General features: G+C 35.1%; 5 protein-coding genes across 5 annotated transcripts in view; 2 read left to right on the top strand and 3 right to left on the bottom strand.

Moving 5' to 3' along the window:
- Positions 1-1,310: 1,310 nt before the first annotated feature.
- Positions 1,311-7,649, bottom strand: LOC123307387 (trafficking protein particle complex subunit 10). Its single transcript, XM_044889667.1, has 14 exons — positions 7,416-7,649; positions 7,142-7,359; positions 6,440-6,626; positions 6,190-6,386; positions 5,833-6,108; positions 5,508-5,714; positions 5,246-5,431; positions 4,540-4,781; positions 3,729-4,221; positions 2,958-3,218; positions 2,441-2,821; positions 2,050-2,214; positions 1,575-1,896; positions 1,311-1,426 (listed from the first exon to the last, which is right to left on the bottom strand). The coding sequence occupies exons 1-14, from the start codon at positions 7,462-7,464 to the stop codon at positions 1,314-1,316; spliced, it is 3,297 nt and encodes a 1,098-aa protein (XP_044745602.1). The 5' UTR covers positions 7,465-7,649; the 3' UTR covers positions 1,311-1,313.
- A 3,211-nt stretch (positions 7,650-10,860) lies between these two features.
- Positions 10,861-11,760, bottom strand: LOC123306336. The gene is made up of 2 exons (XM_044888304.1): positions 11,393-11,760; positions 10,861-11,053 (listed from the first exon to the last, which is right to left on the bottom strand). Exons 1-2 carry the CDS (start codon positions 11,708-11,710, stop codon positions 11,045-11,047), a joined length of 327 nt encoding a protein of 108 aa, XP_044744239.1. The 5' UTR covers positions 11,711-11,760; the 3' UTR covers positions 10,861-11,044.
- Positions 11,761-16,983: 5,223 nt separating this feature from the next.
- The window catches only part of LOC123306330 (homer protein homolog 2), a 28,891-nt gene continuing 24,118 nt past the window's right edge, over positions 16,984-21,756 (top strand). Inside the window, exons 1-2 of the mRNA XM_044888294.1 lie at positions 16,984-17,111; positions 17,261-17,450. The gene's annotated coding sequence lies outside the window, so the exon portion shown is untranslated. The remainder of the gene's footprint in view (positions 17,112-17,260; positions 17,451-21,756) is intronic.
- On the top strand, positions 18,982-20,102 carry LOC123306332 (phosphomevalonate kinase). The gene is made up of 4 exons (XM_044888296.1): positions 18,982-19,151; positions 19,209-19,405; positions 19,462-19,611; positions 19,674-20,102. Exons 1-4 carry the CDS (start codon positions 19,063-19,065, stop codon positions 19,796-19,798), a joined length of 561 nt encoding a protein of 186 aa, XP_044744231.1. The 5' UTR covers positions 18,982-19,062; the 3' UTR covers positions 19,799-20,102.
- On the bottom strand, positions 20,232-21,664 carry LOC123306333 (protein C19orf12 homolog). The gene is made up of 3 exons (XM_044888297.1): positions 21,304-21,664; positions 21,054-21,230; positions 20,232-20,755 (listed from the first exon to the last, which is right to left on the bottom strand). Exons 2-3 carry the CDS (start codon positions 21,211-21,213, stop codon positions 20,490-20,492), a joined length of 426 nt encoding a protein of 141 aa, XP_044744232.1. The 5' UTR covers positions 21,214-21,230; positions 21,304-21,664; the 3' UTR covers positions 20,232-20,489.

The following is a 21,756-nucleotide window of genomic DNA, read 5'->3' as shown; positions in this document are numbered from 1 at the left end:
CTGTGAACCTGGTGATATTACAATAGCACTTTTTAAATCTCAGAAGTTGCCTCAGCTAGTATCGAGATATTGGAATGAATTGGATATTATTGAAAATGAGGCGAGATATTTTAGGAATGAAATTTTCATAATCGTGGATAATTCTATATGGCCATTATTAGACTTGAACGATTCAATCATGAATATGCTCCTTGAATATATATTAGATGAAGAAATTGCCAAAAGTATCAATAGACTAGAACTTGGTGTGATTTAATGAAAAAACATTCAGATCACAGGGTGAAGAATACTTCAACATTAAATAACCATGTTTAATACCTACACTTAAAAAAATATCATGAAATAACCATCCATTACTGTTTTATAGAATGAATTCATTCATAGTAGCATGAAACTAAAATGATGCCTACCTTCATATACATATATAGTTGAATTTGTTCAAAAAAAGAAACAAGAAACTTAACAACATAAACCATGAATCAACAAGTGAGGTATATAAAATTGCATCAACAAAGAAAATGGATACAAGGCAGTGAAACTAAATAAATTGTAAATATATATCTCTATAGATAATCGATTGCAAATGATTCACTACACACCATCAAAAATATCTATTTGAATTTTTTCATTTATTTCCTAAGACGAATACATATTTAAATAAAATCACAGTATATTGATTCATATTTTCAGAACTATCAAGACTCGTAAGTTTGACAATTATGGCATTTGGTGAGAGTACACCTTCTACTTAAAACTAACATTATATACATATTGATTTGAGTGAAAATAGCATTGGAAGAAGGAAAATTTCAATATTAAAATTCAGATTGAATCAATTCAGACAGCAAGTCTTCACTCTCAATAGAAAACTTAAATTTTTTGAGGAATAAAAGTTATAATAGGTTTTGAACAAGTTATCGATATTGTACATATTCAAAGCAACAAGATGTTTCGCCTATGCTAAAGTTTTCCTTTGGAAATTAGTAATGCTCGTAGTAAGTTCAGAATGAACTGTTTCAACCTATAACCTGTTTAATGAAAATATAAATTCAGATAGATCAGACATCTTTCAAGTTCTGAAAACTGAGTTAACTGAACATCCCAAAACACCATGGGAAATTTTATGAGCATCTTTGTTCAATCTCTCAGAAATAGCATTTTCCTAATTTTATTCAACTAGTGGTATTGTAAATTAATTCAGAAATTTAATGAAAAATTTTAAGTTAATTTCTTGAAAAATATTTGATCTATTGAACATTTCGCAAACATATGCCTTAACTTTCAATCTATTGCCATAGTGTAATCTTTTCTCTTCACGAGTTATTGTCACTTGGAGAGGCAATAACATGTACCTGTTTACCTTTTGTAGCATTATAAACTTGCCCAGCACTAAAAGGTTCTAATCTCGGATGAGTTTCATTTTTCCCTAGATGAAAACATGAATCGTTAAGAGCAAGAATATTCATTGTTCTAAATTTATCTCAATATTCATACCATAATGCATGGATTGATAACAATCCAAATTTTTTTATTGTATATGGGTAAATTATGCAAAATACAACTAGAACCCTTACCTGAGTGTCCTTCTGCAGGTATATATTTCGATATTCTAACAAGAGGTAACGGTAAATATCCTGCTGTCAAAGGCATAATATCCAAAACTATCACTTCAGGCTCAACATTGGACTCAAAGCTGACTACGCCTGCTGTCCTTCCGCAAACAGCCCAAACACTCTGTTCCGCAAGCACCTCGTACATAATAGATTTGGTTTTTACGTTATTGTCTAGAGAACTTCTCACATTCCTTATAGTAAGATTGAGATGACAGAGAAAACCAACTCGACAGAACTCGTTTCCTTTGGCAGGTTCCAAGTTTGCATCTAAGATGTATAAAGTCTGAAAATTTTATTATGATCATGAATAGGAATACTTTATCGAAAATCCTACAATAGGCATTGGAAATTCCAAGTTGACTCTGATTCAAAACGGTTTTCGATTTATTAAATCATATAAAAATTCTGAGTAAATAATACATTTTCAGTATCTCACCTCGTAATCTGTAATATCAAAAAAGTATTGGTATAATTTTGGTTCCATATCTACTTGCTTTATTCTATAAGTGATGTTGAATTCAGCATTTAGACCTTCTCCTTTCAGATTAGGATCCAAGATAATCTCCCATATCAATAAATACGTATGTCCATATTGTAGAGTCTGAAATTAATTGGAAATTGACCACTTCTTCATTTGAAACATTTATATAGGGTTTAATTAGGTAACTCTTTTTTGTTCACGTAGAATCGACTAAAGTAATGTAAAGTGAAGATTGTAATTTGAAAATAATGAGTTTTGACGGTTTCCTTTTTTCCAACATGATGATCCCATAATCAACCTATACATTTTTAGTCCAAATAGATATAACTGAGTTTATTTGACTCACCTCAAGTTTATCATTCTTATCCACAATTTGGCATCCTTGTTTAATGGTCAACCTAGGATTCTCTATGCTAATATCAGTCTGACATTGTCCCGTTACACTAATTTGTACAAACTTTCTGAATTTGACTGTGAGTAATTTCCAACTGCTCGTCAGTGGTGGAGTAAAACTTAAGCTAACCACTATTGGCTTAGGATTCCACGGGCATATTATGGAAACTTGGTGATCTTTGGAAAGCATGTCTGCCATCACTCTAAGCTTTCTTCGAACACTTGAGAATATTTCTTGATGGCCTACTTGGAATTCGCAGCTGTTTGTCAAAGGAGCATCATGACTTATTTGTAGAGTGAGACCACGAGAAGAGGTAAGCTTTATTTTAAGATTCTGAAAAAAAAAATAGTACGAAGATATACTGAATGAAGGATGGCACTGATCAAAGAAAAATTTTAATAAATAAAACCACTACAGACAGTTACATCAAATGATACAAATATCAACCAATTATTACAAAATTACTTACAGGATCAACAGAATAACTGCCGACTGTCAATATTAAATTCATGGTTTGCTCTATGCCAGATAATAAAGGTGCGGGATTCTTATACAGTCTCAAAGCAGGTCCTTCTTCCTCAACTTCTAATGCAAGCCTTGGAATTATTGGTTCCGAAATGAGTTGGAGTTGTCCAATATGAATAGCCATTTGTCCTAACTGGTATTTTCCTGTTTGGGTAGCCTTTGTGCTCAGTCTCATAAGATTTGTTCCGGGTGTTAGTAAAAAAGGCTTGAAACGATTGAAATTTTTTTATTGATCTCAAAGAGTTTGAAAGTGAAAACGAATTTGAACCAAATTTATGACAACTTCCTGCGAAGTCACATAATATCTGTGAATTTTTGGAATTTTAAGAGTATATTTAGTTGTTAATCTTGGTTTTTCCGAAAAGAATGAAGATTTTCATAGAAACAAATTAGATGAAGAGAAAATTTAAAGTCTTAGTAATGCTAGTGCTTAGTTGATCCTTCAAGAGCTTGTCTCGAGCCTTTTACTCAAAAATAAAGAGAAATTTATATGTTATCTCTATTGATTGTTGAGCAGTATATTTCAAAAAGAAATTGGGTTTATCTGAAGGTAAAACTAACTTTTGACAGGTAATTTATACTGCATATTCCTGAATTGATCAAAACCTAAATTTATTACTGCTTATTCATATTTATATTAGATATTCGCATCCAAACAGATTTGATCAGATGAAAGTTAAATTTGTAAATATTTAAATAGCTGATAATAACTCACCAACTTGACAGAATCAAAGCACCTTCGAAAATCACTATGGGGAGGTGGGCAACTATCCTTTCTTTTCAGCTCATTTAATTTACATACAACACTAACACTTGATAACTGTTTATCTTGCTTATAATCCAGATGTCTTTGTATCTTCAATTTCCTCAAACCTACATCTGTATCCCTCAAATCTTTTTCCTTAAGGCTCCTTCCCTTGCAATATTTCTCAGTCCTCTTACTTGGTTCGCTCTCTAATGAAACTAATATATTTGAACATAATATCTCTCTGGGAAAATTAGACTCTACCACACACTCCAATTCAATATTACTGTCTTGCATTATTATTCCTAAATTTTTTACACTAATGCTTATTATTTTAATAATATCACTGAAAGGCACAACTAAGGGTTTATCTAACTTGTCAAGGTATTTGCGCATATCATCAAAGTAAGTCCATCTAACTAAAGTATCTAAATCCACTGCTGACGATACATGAGTACAGCTTCTGCAAAATCCAAAAATAATTTGTTTTCATTTTGCTGGGTTCTCCAGTTAAAATTAAGATAAAAGAATTTTTTATCTTAATTTCTTAATTCTATTATATATTTTGCACTGATGTTACGTTTGATCAATTTGTAAACAACAAAAAGGCTTGATACAAAGAATAAAACTAATTTATATCAACTTTCAAGAGATAAAAATTAATTAAAAAAAAAAAGTTTCAATCTTCAGGTATGCATATATTTTCCAGTCCATCACCTTCTCAAAAAAATACATTCTACAATAATAACCGATAATAATAAAATGAAAAAATTATTCTCACCTGATGAACTTTCTCCAATCCTTCGCCTGTTTGTAACAATCTGCCAGTTCTTTTTCAGTTTCAGCTGCAACTTCATTCCAACCATCTTGCCTAAAAAGTCTTGAGGCATCACTCAAAAATGCCGCAGCTTTCTGAGTCTCCCCTAGCAGCAAATAAAAGGCTGCTACTTCCCTGCCAACAAGTCTGGCAGATCTGGCTCTTCCAGTGTGCTTGTATGTACCCATTGCCAATTCTGCTAGTTCCTAAAGCAAAAACGAGATATGATGTTTTGCAAACTCTCGTAATAAAAATGTAGAATCAGTGGTAGAACCCAATTGGAAAGATTAAATGGAAACAACTCAGAAATATTAAGTTTTAAATATCAAAAAGGCTGTATACAATGCAGTGCCTCAATATAAAACCCCTTGTCCTGAAAACTCATATTTAATTTACACATTTTCCTCTGAAACCGAAAAGTGCTTGCTACAAAAGCCATTTTCAAGAACTTCCACATTGTGCTATACTTGTACCATTGTTTTTCACTTATTGGGATATTTGCAGAAATTATGCAAGGTGTTTCACATTTCTCAGAATAATCATGGCTTGAAATAGATCTTCAGAAAACAAAAAATTCCAAAGAATTATTGAAAACCTAATGATATTAAACATCTAGACAAAAAAGTCAATTTTCACACATCAAAATTACGATTTTTTTTGTGACACTCACCAAATACGTTTTATTGAATGCTTCTTGAGAGCACAGAGCCTCTTTCAATTTATCGGTTGGTGAAGGTGCAATGGGTGTTCCAGGATTATCTCCCATGCCAGCTGATAAACCAACAACAATATGAAGTTGTTCAGATGTTGGTGTACTTCCTGGCAGGAGTCCACACAATTCACCCAAAGCTTTCAACTGAGCAAACAATTTTATTGTTAAATAAGTGAACTTACACAAGTTTTTCAATATTGTTCAAAATAATCAGGCTCACCTTTTGACTAGCGTAAGCCCATAATGGTGCAGTATGCTTGGAATATGCTTCCACCTCACCGGCATGATTAAATTTATCACAAGTCTGCAGAACTTCCATTGCAGCTAAGAAAAGCCAACAATCCAGAGCACCTGGTGGTGAAGAAATTTCTAATATCGATAATTCTCTAGTACAAGTATGCAAAAAAGGTAAGCATCTATAGGCCATCTGGAAATAAGAAGTATACAATGCAATGTCAAGAAATTCTGAATATTGATTTTTATATAATCATTATATTACAAGTAAAGCAGACAAAACAACATATAAAATTTAAAAATCTACTAACCTGCCACACTTTATCAGTCAACAAAAGCATATGTGCCTGGTTGGCAAATAGGTAAGCTCTGAGTTCTAAAATAGAAGGATTTTTTATTAGTTGAGAAGGCCCTAACTTCAAAGCATGCCATCTTTCCAATGGAGTTTGGAAATCACTCAACCAAGCTACTGATTCACAAGTCACTCCATTGACAACAAACTGAGAAAATAGGGCATCCAATTCATCGAATTGAACCAAAGCTTCATCATAAAGTCCTAGCATTTCCAAAACTTGAGCTAATTCCTCCTAAAAATAAATGTATCAATTCAGTTGGGTCAATAAAAATAACAACTGTGTACAAAATTGAAAAAAAAGAGGTAACCATACCTGTAGATGAAAATAGTTCATAAATTTCCAACCTGGTTCATTTCTCTTCTCCCTTTGCTGCCTCACATGATCTTCCAATCGTGATACAGCTTTTGAATAAGCGACAAGAAGCAGATGACGAATACGATTTATTAAACCTTTCCATGACTCAGTTGTATCCGATTTTCCAGGATTTATCACCGAAATACATCGATCTCCTGTAATATTTCTGATGAGAGGAAAGAATTACACAAAATTATTAATTAAATACCTTGCTTGACAGCAAAATCAGCTCTTATTTTATCTAACACTGTTGTTCTGGGTAACAATTTATTAGCTCTTTTACCATCATAGTTTTCTACCACAACTATCAACCAATCTTGAATATCTCTAGAAGTCAGTTCCTTTAACCAGCCTTCAATATCTTCTTTCAATGTGGACTTATATAAGTCTACATCCTACAAGAATTAATTTTGAAAATATTGGCTATTGACAGGAAGGAAAAATATATATATGTGAGATATTTATGAATATAATTTGTTTTAATGAATCCTTTTAGTTTAAATTGCAGCAGGTGAAAATTATGGATTTTACTATTACAATACTGGAACCTTTATACTTAAGTGTTGTTGTTTACTATCACAATTTACTAGATTTTGGTTTCTACCTTTCTTTTCCTAAACAAAATGAGAATCTGCAATTGAACTAAATAGACTAAATCATATATCCAATTGATGAATAGTCAACTGAGTGTTAATTTAGTTTGATTTTCACACACCTGGTGATATTGTAATAGTAAAACATGAAAAGCATTTAAGTTAGTGTTTATAGTTTTTCTACATATTTGTATATCTTCAGGAAATACATTTTACGTCTTCATTTTGTTGAAAAATGTGTACATCATCTTGAAAATAGCTTCATATAATTTTTTTATTCCTTATATCTCATTTCTTTCTCAATAACCGCAACTCACATTACATTCAGTCCAATAGATATGGAATAGAGGCTGACGTATCAAATCCCACTGAGAGCCTTTAGGTAGGCCAACAGAACTGAAAGGTACAAAATTGGCACCAATATGGACTGATCTTACAGGTCTTCCTAAGGTGCGTTTCCATTCTGCAGAATCTTTGGGTAAAGATTGCAATAAATTATCTTCGATGGGAGAGAACACTTCTAGCTCTCCAGCACCTATAAAATTACTTCAATAATGTTATTATGTTACTAAATAAAAATGAGCAGTTTACATGTAACCAAGGGTCTTCTATCAACCAGTTCTTTCTCTAATCCATTCATTTTTGATGTTGAATGCTTTTTTGATGAACCAAACTGACATTTTCAATTAAATTTTATCTTTTATTGAATATTACATCCTCAACAAACCCTATTCCATTCGGAACATGATTTGTTTAGAAACACAGATTACAGAGACAGAAATATTTTGAAACACTCCTACATATTTGACAACTGTCGACAGTTTCTGTCAAAAGTGTCAAAGTGACATCTGATTACCAACAGTTAAGATGTCTAAAAACATCTTACCAACAGTAAACCACAGAACAGACCCATATAGAAGGGAAACACGAGGAGCTAAATGCTCATACCCGAACCGACGTTGCCACGTCTGTCGTCTACTTTTTAAGCCACAGAACATTTGAAAACTGTCAACTGTTCATCTCTGACAGCCTGTCAACTCATTTCACTTGTCTTATTTATTTTTATTTTGTTATCAAAGACGCAAAGACCGTTTATTATTTACATTTTTCATTAATATTTTTTGTGAAATTGTGGTAATAGTTATATCAGAAAATCTGTATTGAATAGATGACCAATGCAACACAAATAACAGGGTTGCAATCACTTACAACATGATTAACAACATTAACAACAAGAAGTTTTGAGCGGAGCGTTAAATTAAACTGATATATCTACATATAACAACATAAGGGTCCTGTAACGTTCCTCGAACAACTGAAGAACATTAGAATCATTACTTGGAAGACTGAACCTGGTCGAAAGACCCTCTCGGTCAAAACAAAGATTTGGACCATTATAGGCCCCTCCAACCTTCTAGCCTCACAAAAATTGTGGAGGCAAGCAAAAGCGTCATTACAAGTAAAACTCCTCACTTGACGAATATTTTCGTTGTTCCAAGGTATAAAGTATTTAACTTCATCTAGAACTCTAAGAATATTTATTTGGCAATCTGTAATAGATATATGAAAAGTAAGTTGATATTAAACTTTTGATATGATAACTATCATCATCATATATCAAGATTTCTGAATTAACAATAAATTTTCTTTCAGTGAATACAGAATACCTAATTTATTGAAATTTTGAAAAACAAATCAAGAAGTGGCGGATTTTATTCCCAGAAGATAAGCCGGATGTACGAAAGCATTCAGAGCGTAGCAGCCTACAAATACTTTTTAATTGGCCTTTTACCTAGGTTACTCTATAAAATATTTGGAACAAAATATTCCAGGAAAGTATTTCACAAAAGGGTTAGCACAGATGAATTGATGTATATGCAGATAAAGGAATGATGACCAACCTGTAATAAAATACTGCTATGGGGATTGTGAAACCGTGGATCCATATGGATCACCATAGTAGACCATTGTTCCTGGCCTTTATTTCTACAGCGTTTGTACGGGTAATAAGAGATGGAATGAATATTTTCTCAAAATGTAAATACATAGTTTTGTGTAATTTAGTTGTATTAAATATTCTTGAAAAGATGCACCGTTTCATTGAAAAGATGTATTCACTATAGGTATATATAACACAGGAACACGATAGTAGAAGTAATAAACTTTATTGAAACAATGTTTCCAAGCGCTAACAACTCAGGTCTTCCTGCCCAGGAACAGTATAAAAATATAATCGATACAAAATAGAACTAGTAAGAAAAACAGCATAAATATAATGAGTATAAATAAATAACTGAAATCATTAACTCATCGAGTTCTCTTAATGCCAACATTCGAATTCATTGAAATTGATGAAAAAATCGAAGACAAACATCCAAGGTGGGCGCTAAAGTAAACAGGAGCCAAAAAGGTAAACTAGTATAAGTCAGCTTTCTTAATAATAGCATTTTTGTTGTCTCCTCGTCAAGTAATTTAAGTGAATCTTCTTATGCTAAAATACAGAAATTTCTTCCGGAATAGGAAAAAAACTTAACACTGTTTCCTCAGCCTCCACATCCAACAACACAACGAGAAAATGGCATAATTATTCACTTCCTGCTAAAATACTGTGTGACTTTCCCAAGATATTGAATACTTTCATTACCATTACTGGCATTAATAACGCACATTTAACACTGTTGGCTAAAGAATCACTAGGATTAACACCACCATCAAATTAAAAACAAAAATAATGCATTTCAATGTACGTATTTTAACTAGAAGTAAAATAATATTCCAAATTATGTGTTATTTTTGCCTACACAACACCTCCACAATTTTATTTTGACGTCTATCTGACAGCTGGTTGAAGTTTCAGTACCGAAGTTGACAGTTTCAGAATGAGAGGTAGACGTGGCAACGTCGGTACGAGTATGAGCATTTAGCTCCTCGTAAGGGAAACTCCCCTACTAAGAAGTGGGGTCAAGTTTCAGCGCCCCCATGCGGTGGTTCGAGGAAATAAAAGCGTCCTCTGGCGGCCGGAATTCGAAACAAATGAGCGGGAAAATTTGAAATGCTTCCTATTTAAAATCATTTGATTTGATTTTTGAAGTTCGGGATTGAAACAACGTACTGGAATGAGTTAATATAGCATGTCAAGATGCTATATTACCATTCCAGTACGAGTTGTTTCAAATCCAATGTTCTCAGAAGCTTGATGACTTGAATAAAAAAAACACATAGTTGGCAATGATATAACTATATTTCTTCATAAATAAATCATATATACATCACAGTGTATGGCCTTATATGTAAAGAATAAAATAAAAATAATTCTAATGTCCATATAAAACACATCAAAGTTTATGGGTTTATAAGTAAAAAATAAAATAGAAATAATTCTAATGTCCATATAATATACATCAAAGTGTATGGGTTTATGGGTACAAAATAAAATAGAAATAATTCTAATGTCCATATATACATCAAAGTGTATGGACTTGATAGGAAAAAAATAAAATAGAAATGATTCTAATGTCGATATATACATCAAAGTGTATGGCCATATATGTAAAATATAAAATAGAAATAATTATAATGTCCTATGGGAATTATTGGTTATAGGACTGAAGGAAAACACTGTTTTTTTTTTAACTTAGTCGACGTTTCATCAGTACTTTGCTGATTTTTTCAATTCAATTCAATTTGGGAGAACCCTTCATCATAAAGCACTAATATTCATGTAACCAATAATTCCCATATATATGTAAAAAATAAATTCACACTTTCACTCAAAATAGGATTTTCGTATTTGTTCAGTACTTTTAGTAGTCAACAAGGGATTACAAACTTTTTCCATCCAAAGTTTGATAATTTCCGGTTGTTTATTATCTGCTTCACGAAACCGATGACGTCTACTAGTCTTATCACCACAGTTCGGCACACAAAATTTATTGCTTTTAATTTTTCTATTTTCTATTCAATTATCAGAAAAAACACTTAGGAATCACGATGCACTTCACACTAGTTCACACTGCAGACAAAGACGAAAAGAATGAGGTTATTCTTCTTCTTGATTCTCAAGCAGACTACTCAGCAGCCAGTGATGCCCTTGACTGAAAAGGCCTGAATATGGGCTCAGCCTGAAAGACTATGCACCCAATCTCTGTGTTGTAGTATTGCTTCTTATTCCTAATTCCTGGGTCCTGGGGCATCAGGAGTCTTGGAGTTCCAATCCCAGGTTAGGTCAACTGAGGGACATTCTTTATATCATTAATATTTTGGGATTTAATTTCATGCTTTACATGCTATAGGTGGTAGGCTAATGGAGTAAGGAAGGCAACAAGCAGTTAAGGCAAAAGCACACACAGGAACTAAGTCCAGGCCGACCAGGCATGCCACTACACTCGCAAGCCACTACTTGAAAGAAACTCAACCAGCAAATCCAGCACTTCTAGTTTTTCAGAAAAAATACAATTATATATGTTAACAGGTAAGGAACTCTCATGCAAGGAAAGTGCAGTATACAGCCCGCTACTTCTGCTCAAGTTATTAACACAACCGAAAAACAAGTGTACGATATCTCCTACCTCACCACAATCACATAAGTTTGACTCTTTAAGTCCTATTCTATGAAGGTAAGATGGCGTAAGGCAATGACCGGATCTCAAACGTAGAACGACCGTGAAGAAACGGCGTGGCCGGTTGATTTTCGAAAACCAGGGATCATCCAAAAAGGTGTTGCGAGAGGCATATAACGCATAGACACGCCCTTTCAGGGCACAGATCTGATAAAAATCGTTAATCCAGGTGTTTTTTAGTTCCCTACGGAATTCTGGCCACAGTTCTCTAGGTCCACCCGGGATGATAGGAGGACCAACCTTATATCTGCCTTGATTGGCCAACATATCAGCGATATCATTACCATGTATATAGGAGTGGCTAGGAACCCAGAGGCACCTGACCGCAATCCCGGCCTTCCTGGCCTGATGAAGGAGTTTGAAGGTTCTTATCGTGATGCAATCCGTACTGGAACTAAAATTAGCTGATTTGAGCGCTTCCAGCACACTCAAGGAATCCGACACTATCAACGCTCTGGAGATATTATGCTGCCGAATCATTTGAACAGCAGTTCCCACGGCATACATTTCTGCAGTGAATATAGACCAGTGATCTGGTAAACGGGCTGACATCTTTATCAATGGGTTTGAGCAGAACACACCATAACCTACTGAGTCCGGAGATTTGGACAGCGACGCATCTGTAAAAAATATACAATGTTGAGGAAACTTTTCCGCCACTAACGCAACAAACTCCCGAGGATTCGATATTGAAAACTTTGGAAGGCCCGAATTAATTACAAAAACTCTGTTGAGTCTAACCTGAAGGGAAATTTCATAAAATGGGATATTCTGCATGGCCTTTATGAGTTGTTTTCTGGTGGACAGGTCAGAGAATGCCTGAACAAGAGGGGGTATGGATGTACGCTGCCAGAGATGGTCCAAAACTTCATGCTGTCCAAATATCTTGCGAACTGGGTGGTCTTCCACCTGAAGGATCTTTGAAACATACTTAAACGCCAGCCACCTACGTCTGTACGCAAGAGGTTGCTGTGCTGACTCATAAAGGATTGCATTAGTTGGGGTAGACTTCAACAGGGACATTGCCGCCCGCAGGACCGCATATTGTGCCCTATCAAGACGCTCCAGGTTATATTTAGAGCATCTCCCATAAAGAAAGCTCGCATAATCTAAATGCGGTAAAGCCAGTACTTTATATATTCTGATTAGTATGGCAGGATGACAGCCCCATGCTGTCCTGCCCAATGCTTTAATGATATTCAGTGCACCCGAAGTCTTAGCGCATGCAGTGGCAATCTGCCCGCCCCAGCGAAAATTGCTCTCAAGTTGAACACCAAGATATTTAAGTGAAGACTTCCAGGGGATAATCTGATCGCGACAAGACACATTAGGGAGGTCAACACGAGTCCTAGATTTAGAGAAAATCATTGCTGACGATTTTTCTGGGGAAAGTGAAAGATTCCTATCAGACATCCAAGCATGTATCCTCCCCAGGTCAGCTGAAAGCTGATCTATCATTGACTGTAAATCAGTACCACTTACAAGAAGGGCAAAGTCATCTGCAAACTGCAGGCTAACGGTACCAGGAGTCAGAGAATCAGCAGGAAGGAGAGAATACAAATTATAAAGAGGAGGAGCCAACACTGAACCCTGTCCCAGACCACACGAGGGTGTCACAGGACCAAGTATGATCCCAACTGCTGGATGGGTGATGAACAATGTTCTGTTTATCAACATATGAACAATAAGCCGAATGAGAGTTGGGGGCACAGAGGCCATCTCAAGGTCACCCAGAAGCACAGAGGGAAGAACATGGTCGTAAGCACCTTTGATATCTAAGAATACAGCCATCACCCTCTCACCACGAGAGAATGCCCGATAGACAAACCCAGCGAGAAAAGCCAGACAATCGTTGACTGAACGACCCCTTCGGAAGCCAAAAAGAGGACGATCTGGGCCTATTCGAGTCTCGATGAGCTCCTCAATTCGATTTTTCACAAGTGTCTCGAGGATCTTTGTGACACACGGCATAAGGGCAATAGGTCTATAGCTGCCAGGAAGATCAGGAGATTTACCCTTCTTCAACAGGGGAATTATTAGAGTTTCCTTGCACTCTTCAGGGATTGTTCCAGAGTACAAAATCCGATTGAAGGCAGCCAGAAGGTGAAGTTTAACAGACATTGGAGCATGTACAAAGAGCTGATATGAAATACCATCCAAGCCTGGGGCTGAGTCTCTCTTGTTTGTCAGAGCCAGAAGAAGTTCATCCAGAGAAAACGGGGGGCAGGAATCATCAGCAGACAATGAGGGCATATTATTAGGGTCAGACTTAGCAAGGCTCCTGAGTACAGAAAGCATACATCTTTTGGAAGGAGCAAAAGAAGATGATGACGTGGAACCTGAAAATTTTTTGACTACTTTCCACATTTTTTGAAGGGTTATGAAGTCGATACCTTCACAGAAAGTTCTGAAAGACGATCTCTTTTTGTTTCTCATGAGTCTTCTACAAAAAGCTCTCTTCTGCTTGACAGCTGTATAATTTTCATATGTAGGTTCATTTCGATATTTTCTCAACATCGCTCTTCTCTCCTCAACCGCCGCAGACACCTCATCATCCCACCAATGTACCTTAAAAATACCTGACACAGGAGGTTTACATTTTGGAATGGACCTGTCGGCCGCATGAGAGATCAACATGAGGATCTCCCCCAATTCAGTGCTGGCTGAATCTTTTCCAAGAAACTCACCACTGAGGCAAGATGTGTATTCCTGCCAGTTTGCTCTCTTAAGGTTGTATTTGCGAGAGGAGTACATTCCAGTATCCACTTGTCCGCCTGCAGGTCTCCCATAATCAACCAGGATAGGAAAATGATCACTCATGCTACAATCAGGGACAACAGTCCATTGCATGTTTAGGGCGATCGTAGATGAACAGAGCGCCATATCTACCGCGCTAGGGTTAACTCCAGGAGGGGTAAACCGAGTGGGGGTACCGTCATTAAGAACAATCAGATCCTCTGTCTGCAAAAACGACTCTAGAGCTGCACCATTTTGATTCATAACTCCTGAACCCCATAAGGGGTTTTGAGTATTGAGATCTCCCACTAACAAAAATTGAGGGGTAAAAAACGGAGTTAAGTTTTTGAGACACGTGACAGTTAACCTGACATCTGGAGGGGAGTACATGCAGATTATTCGAAGGGACTGAACCTCAAGTGCAAGCTTTTGCACTCTTCTTGGGAACCCTATATTATCAAGTGGGACACATCTGAACGGAAGGTTGCATCTGATTGCTGCCGCTATTCCGCCAAAACCGTCATCTCTATCCTCCCTAACCAGTGAATACCCGCGTAATGTCACACTAATATTGGAGCTAAGAAAGGTTTCGTTCAACAAGACAATGTCAGGGTTATGGTCCCTAATGAGAACTTTTAAATCGACCATGTTCTGTAGAAGTGAATGGATATTCCAGTGTAATATTCTGAGAGGAGCCATTATAAGCTTTTAAGGTTGTTAAATTGAATTATTGAATATAAGTCAATAACATAGCCGACAAAAGTTGATGGCAGAGATTTATTATATGCAACAACAATAAAATAAAAGAAAAAAAAAAAAAAAAAAAAATTGACTTGTTTACTTGTTTTATATTTATTCATTATTATTATTATTTAATAAAGACGATTAAGTGAAGCCTGGAAGGGAGACTTCCATGCTCCAGTCAAGCGGTGTAGGAGTTGATTTGGAGTTATCCACATTGTTAATATTAGCTTCTTTGTTAGAGATATCTTCGTCGTTCGAGGAGGGGGAAAGAGGCACATTTAAAGCTGACTCTGTGATAATGAGTTTTTGAGGTGGAAGAGCAGAACTAGAGGTAGAAGGATTTGAAATCAAGATGTTTGTGTTACTCGGAGTATAAGAAAACAGTGCCTGAGAGTGGGCTACCTTATCATATCCCACTGGCCTTTCTTTCCTCTTAAGTGGAGCTTTACTGAAAGTACGAGGGGAGGAGGTTTTTCGCATTTGTGTGGAGCTTAAAACAGGAGAAGTGTTGGGGGATGAGCGGTTTAAATTTGAGGGAAATTCTGAAGGTAGAGGAGCCAATTGCCTTCTAGTAGCCTGATTAGCTTCATAAAGTGAAAGATTGTGCAATGCCATCAACTCTCTTATCTTTACTTGCCGAAGGTATTCAGAACACATTTTATTATTAGCAGAGTGGGGACCTTTACAGAAAATACACCTAGGAGAGGTAGAACAGTCAATAAGATTATCATGAGACTCACCACAAGTTGAGCACCTGAAGTTACCCCTGCATTGGGTTTGTATGTGTCCAAATCGTAAACATTTACGACATTGAATCACAGGTGGAATATAAAGCGATACTTCAGTCCGTATGCTAAAGATTTCAAAATGTTTGGGTAGGGAGGTCCCTTGAAAGGTTATCAAACAGGTCCCAGAGGGAACTTGAGTTGTGACACCATTTACTTGGGAGGTACGCTTAAACCTACGAACTCTGAGAACTGGAACTTTAGGGGAAATGCCGACTCCATGCTGAATGATATCCTCCTCGGTAATATCTGAACCAATGTCACGTACTATTCCCATCGATGTTACCATTCGAGCTGGAATATATACATCGTAGCTATCCAATGAAAAAGTATGATTTTCCACAAACCAATTAGCTTGATCAGCCATAGAAAAACAAACCCCAACCCGTTTAAGGCCTTTCCTACATATATTTGTAACATTTAAATTAATAGAATAATTCGAATTATATATTATCTTACCAATATTCATTGGGTTGAGATTACTAATATTCGAGTTAATGGATTCGATAATAACGCAAAAAGGACCTCTATCTGAAGCATTATATCTAAATGAATTTCTTGCATTAGTTACATTATTACGCCCGGCAATAACTTGAGAAAGATTTTCAAGTTCCCTCAACAATTCAGTATCTTGTGAATCACTGGCTGTTTTGCTCAATACTGCAATTTCCTCTCGTAAGAGATTAAAATCTACAGAATTAGGGGAATTAGCTCTATCAGGGGGATCTAATCTACATAAGGCATGGTATGCCCTTGGGGAGAGGAGACTGGAGACCCGGGGTTCACCCCCGGGGCTCTCATTAGACATTATGTCCTGAGAAAAACTAGATTGCTAGAAAGAAGTACCAACTGACGAAAATACTTAATTCAGCCTAGACTTAACTAAACAACTCACCAGGTAAAAACGTAGCACAGATAAAAGGAAAAGGATTACAAGGATAAACCCCCTGCCAAATCTTAACCTCTTTTTTAAGAATGAGGTTATGGAAATGTTTACAAACGTAAAATCAGCGATGGAAGCGACCCCATGCGGTGGTTCAACAAACTAAATAAGGGGTCCAGTTTTTGTAGCTGAGTTTCCCCTCTATCTTGACTTACTTTATGCAGTAAACTCCTAAAAACACTGTCGTGAAGTCAAGAAGTCAAGACAAGTGTAAACAAAAACAAGTGTAAACAAAACAAATGATAAACAAAAGGATCATTTTTAGTAGAGCAGAGACCTTTCTCTATGTTTTTAAGTGCTAAGTGTAAATACAAATATTACTGAACGATAGTAATATTCATATTTTATTTTCATAATAACTTATTACTTGAAAGAACAACTAATTGAATATGGTTAGTTGTGCATCTTGTGGTTGCTCCAGGACACCAACACAAAATGATTCTGGTGTAACATTTCATGTGTAAGTAGCGTTTCAAACACAAAATTTGGTAGTGTAAAGAAATATAAGAGTTATTTATTGAAAATATCTCAGCTAACTCTTCTATTATTTTCAAAGTGCTGACTATTTTTATCGTTTTTTTATAATACTGAAATATATTCTTGTTCTAGCTTTCCTAAAGATGAAAAAAGGAGAAAACAATGGATTCGGTTTGTGAATAGGCCTGAATTTATTCCAAAAACTCGTAGTTCCTTATGTTCCCATCATTTTGCTGAGGACTGCTTTGATCGGACATCCAATCTTAATGTGAGACTACACCCAGATGCCATTCCTACCATTGAAGTAGACCGTTTAAAATATGTAAGTAAAATATTTCGGTAATTATTTTTCTTATCCTTTATTTGTCTAAAGTTAGTTCCTTATGATTTTGTTGTTGCTTTAATTTTTTTATGCTGAAATTATGCACTCATTAAGTTCTGCTCACATGGTGATTTTTGTGGTACACCAGAATATAGTAGAATATGCATTTTTATAAAAGTGTTATAATTTATTTAAGGTTAGGACGTTCAATCCAGTGGTAACCAGACCTCTAAAACCTGAGGGATCTGTCTCGACAGAGCCTAATAAATTAGTATCTATCCTCAAAACTTCATATTTGTCTGAATCTTCAGTTAGAAAGCAGACTCCTTCATCCCCTATAGATATAATATTTTCACAGTCAGAAGACACACTCTGTGAAAAAAAATTGAAGAGGCAGATTGATATTTTGGAGAAAACAAATATTTTAAAGAACCAACAAATACGGCGCTTGCAGAAAGTTAACTGGCGACAAAAAAAAACAATAAATGCACTGAAAGCACTGACATTGGAGTTGAAAAGTAAGAATTTAATGTTAGAAATGCAACATTCTGGAGAAAATAAAAAGGTGGTCAGAAGGTTTATGACTAAATCTAGACATAAAAAGTTGAAAAAAACATATGAACATTCTGTGGGGCCTTTGACAGTCTCTTTGCATACACATGATGATAAGATATTTAAAGATAATTTTTTAAATGATCATAGTTATTCAATGAATTGTAATTTGTTATCTCTAAATGATCAGGAAAATGAAGTAGATTAAAATGATAAAATTTTATCCCCTAACATATGGTAGTGAGACATGTGTTACAACACAAAGTAATAAGATGAGATGACTGCAAGCGATGAAGCTTCTATAAGATGGGAATAAAGAGAATGGATGTATAAAAAGCAGGAGGATATTAAAGGTGACTTGACAATAGAATCCTTGTCAATGCGCGCTAAGCTGCATTCGCAATCAATTCGCGGGCTGAAGTGCACTTCGGCACGAAAGTGGGCACGAAATTTACCATTCGCAATTCGGACAAAATACTCAAATGAATTAAACATGTAACTGATCAAAACATAAGCATTAGCATCATCCATAGCCGGCATGAAATTCCTTGCCGGAGTGATAGTTTGCAGTTGAAGATATTAGTGTTCTGTGGTTTGCAGTTTGCAAGAAATTTTGCCAATTTCCAATTTCGTGCTAGTCTTGAATTTCATCATTATGAATTGAATGGTAACAAAGAACGCCATCTGCTAAGCTTCCGTGCCGAACGAAATGCACTTCGACTTCGGCCGTGAATTGATTGTGAATGCAGCTCTAGTGTCGTAGAGGAGGCACGACCGGAGTATTTCCGATTATTGTCCATGCCTATTACACCTACTATCTATACCCAGAGATATAGAAGATATCTCTGTCCATACCTCTTCGGATTTATATCAGTTTATTTTATAATTGAAATTAATAATTTCTTTATTACCAAGAGTTTGGAGGTTATGGTAGTTTTCTGTGGTTGTGCCTAAAAAATCTGATGGTTGTCTATGATTTGATGTTCTGATTATTCTGTGGATTGTCGATCTGGCTAATTTTTTAAGAGATTTATGATTTATTTTAATTACCATCTGTATTATGTTTTCCGAAAATCCCAAAATCATTGTTTTGATTAGTGGAAAAAGGAAATGCGGCAAAGATTTCGTAGCCGAGAAACTGCGATCTATGTATGTTATTTATGAAATATAATATGTGGGACGACTTAAAACCAATTCTGATTGCAGTTTATTAGATAAGTGCACGATTGTGAGAATTTCTGCTCCAATAAAAAAATATTACGCTGAAAAATGCGGTATTAGCCTAGAAGAACTGCTAAGTGATGGACCTTCCAAAGAAAAAGTTAGATTAGAAATGATAAATTGGAGCGAGAAAATGAGGTCTCAAGACCCAGGGTGTTTCTGTAGATCTGCTTGTGAAAATGGTTCATATTTTATAACTTTTGGCTCATACTCTGAATTTTATGGATAATATTTTTAGCTGAATTATGTCCAATTTGGATTGTTAGTGACATACGGAGGAGAACTGATCTTGAATTCTTCAAAAAGTCTTATGGCAATAAAATCAAAACAGTTCGCATTAATGCAGCAGAAGATATAAGAAAAGCTAGAGGATGGATTTTCACAAAAGGTGTGCTTAGAGATATTGCCTTTACAAAGCAAATGAGAAACAACTCACTAAGATAATTTCAGGTGTTGATGATGTGGCATCTGAATGCGATTTAGATAAATATTCAAATTGGGATTTGGAAATAAGGAATGAAGGTTCTGAGCAAGAAATTCTTAAAATACTAGAATTGCTCAATAAAGAAACTTGAAAATTAGAATTATAAAAGGTATATGTGGATCACATACAAGTGGAGTAATCCGCTTGAACAAATTGAATAAAGGAGGAACATTCAAGCTGCAATTTGGTGATTGATAAGGGCAAAGGGAATTGATCTAAGTACATATTGAAAAAAACAAAAATTCTGCTGATTATTTTTAACAAGTTTCAAATGAAATAAAATTGAATGAACTTTTGTTTCAAAAGATGTAGAATGAATTGATGGGATGTTTGAAAATACATAGATTTAATATGAAATCTAATGTTAAAAGTTAAATATATGTGAGAAAACTCAATATAGTTTTATTAACAAATAGAAAATAGATGGAAATCCTGATTCAATATTCATTTATACTATTCAGTGTTAACCCCCATTGATTATTAGATGATTAGACTAATAATTAGTGGGAACATGGAGTAAAAAATGATTTTAACAATTTATTGAAAATATCACAATCCTATCACAATGAATTATTATGAACAAAAATGACAAATTATTATACTTTCAATTCCTGAAATAACGAAGGACAAGTAGAGTAGAGTTAATAGAATTTCACTATCATTTTTATATGAATCACATATTTGTGCAAACGAATAAAATTATTGGGAGTGAGCATTTCTATTCAACCAATTTCAACAATTAGTTGCAAAAAGGTAATTACAAAAATATTTTCTAATTTTAATTAAGTGTATGATACAGCCATTCCCATTTCACTTGTTAGGAACCTCACTATTTCTTTAACCACTGCAGCTTTTATAGGATCAGAATTGATTACCATAGGTAGCACAATGAGTAAATCTTCCGCTGTGAAACTTTGTAGTGCTACTTTCACATTCTCAGCTAACCTCCTTTGTTGGTCTGGAGTCATATCATACCTTATTATATCAACCACCGATTTACATTTGTCTCTACAATTATAGGCAGCTACTGCACTCCCTATAGTACCCCCTGAAATGAGTAAGGGCCGGTATATTCATCTTCTCTATAATTTGTCTACATTCGTTTGTTTAACTTGACCTGACCACCTGTGACTAATTTGTGTATATTCATAACCATTTATCGTTCTACTAGTTACTGAAAGGATACCGAGGAGTTTATGTTTCTGAACGTTCAGGGTCAATTTATTGACCCATTGTTAAACTGTCGAATAACCTTAACAATAGATGAACCCCTAAGACGGGGTTGTTAGAAAAATTGATCTCCATAAACTAAGAAAGTATTTTCATCCCCAATAAATAATTTTTACCAATAAACAATCCTGCAGGGCCGCCGAGAAGTGTTCCTACAGCTGCTCCAGTACCTGCAATCAAAAATCCCTTGCCTGCTTCTTTCACTGTAACATTAAGTTGTTCTTGCTCGGACAAAACAGTGCAAATGTCAATGATTTGATCCTGGGAAGGAGGCATCTTCGAGGGTTTTTTCCCTACATGAATAATATTAATAATATGAATTGATTATATTTCTTTGGTTACTTTTACGATTAAAGTGATACCTACCTTTTCGAAATTAGTATAGACCAGAGTTCAGAGTGGCGAGTTAAATATGCTTTTGACGTTTTTGAATTAAGGTATGAAATTAGAGTTATATATAGAGGTTTATTATTAAAATGGTGTAGTCATTCAGACGTATGTGGATGATGAATAATTGTTATTACACTACACAGTTTTTTTACACTGTCGATATTTTGAGGTTAGAATTTATAATTTTGGGAAAATGGTTTCGTGTAGAGATTCTCAGATTATAATCAAGAACTAATTGATGAGATAATATGGAGACGCATTTTATCTTTGCCGGAGGAAAAATTTTGGACTCTTGGAGCATAGGCGTTGATAACTTTTATTTTGGGAATGCGTACATACGAATATACAGGCTGTTTAGCCTGTTTCATAATGTTTATCCCATAGTCTCGTCAAAGTTCTCTATGGTAATATGGTTGATTCTTATGAGTG

The sequence above is a fragment of the Coccinella septempunctata genome, chromosome 2, assembly GCF_907165205.1.
Source record: "Coccinella septempunctata chromosome 2, icCocSept1.1, whole genome shotgun sequence".
NCBI classification, from domain to species: Eukaryota; Metazoa; Arthropoda; class Insecta; order Coleoptera; family Coccinellidae; genus Coccinella; species Coccinella septempunctata.
Note: the sequence above shows the minus strand (reverse complement) of the source record. Positions and strands in the feature narration are given on the sequence as shown.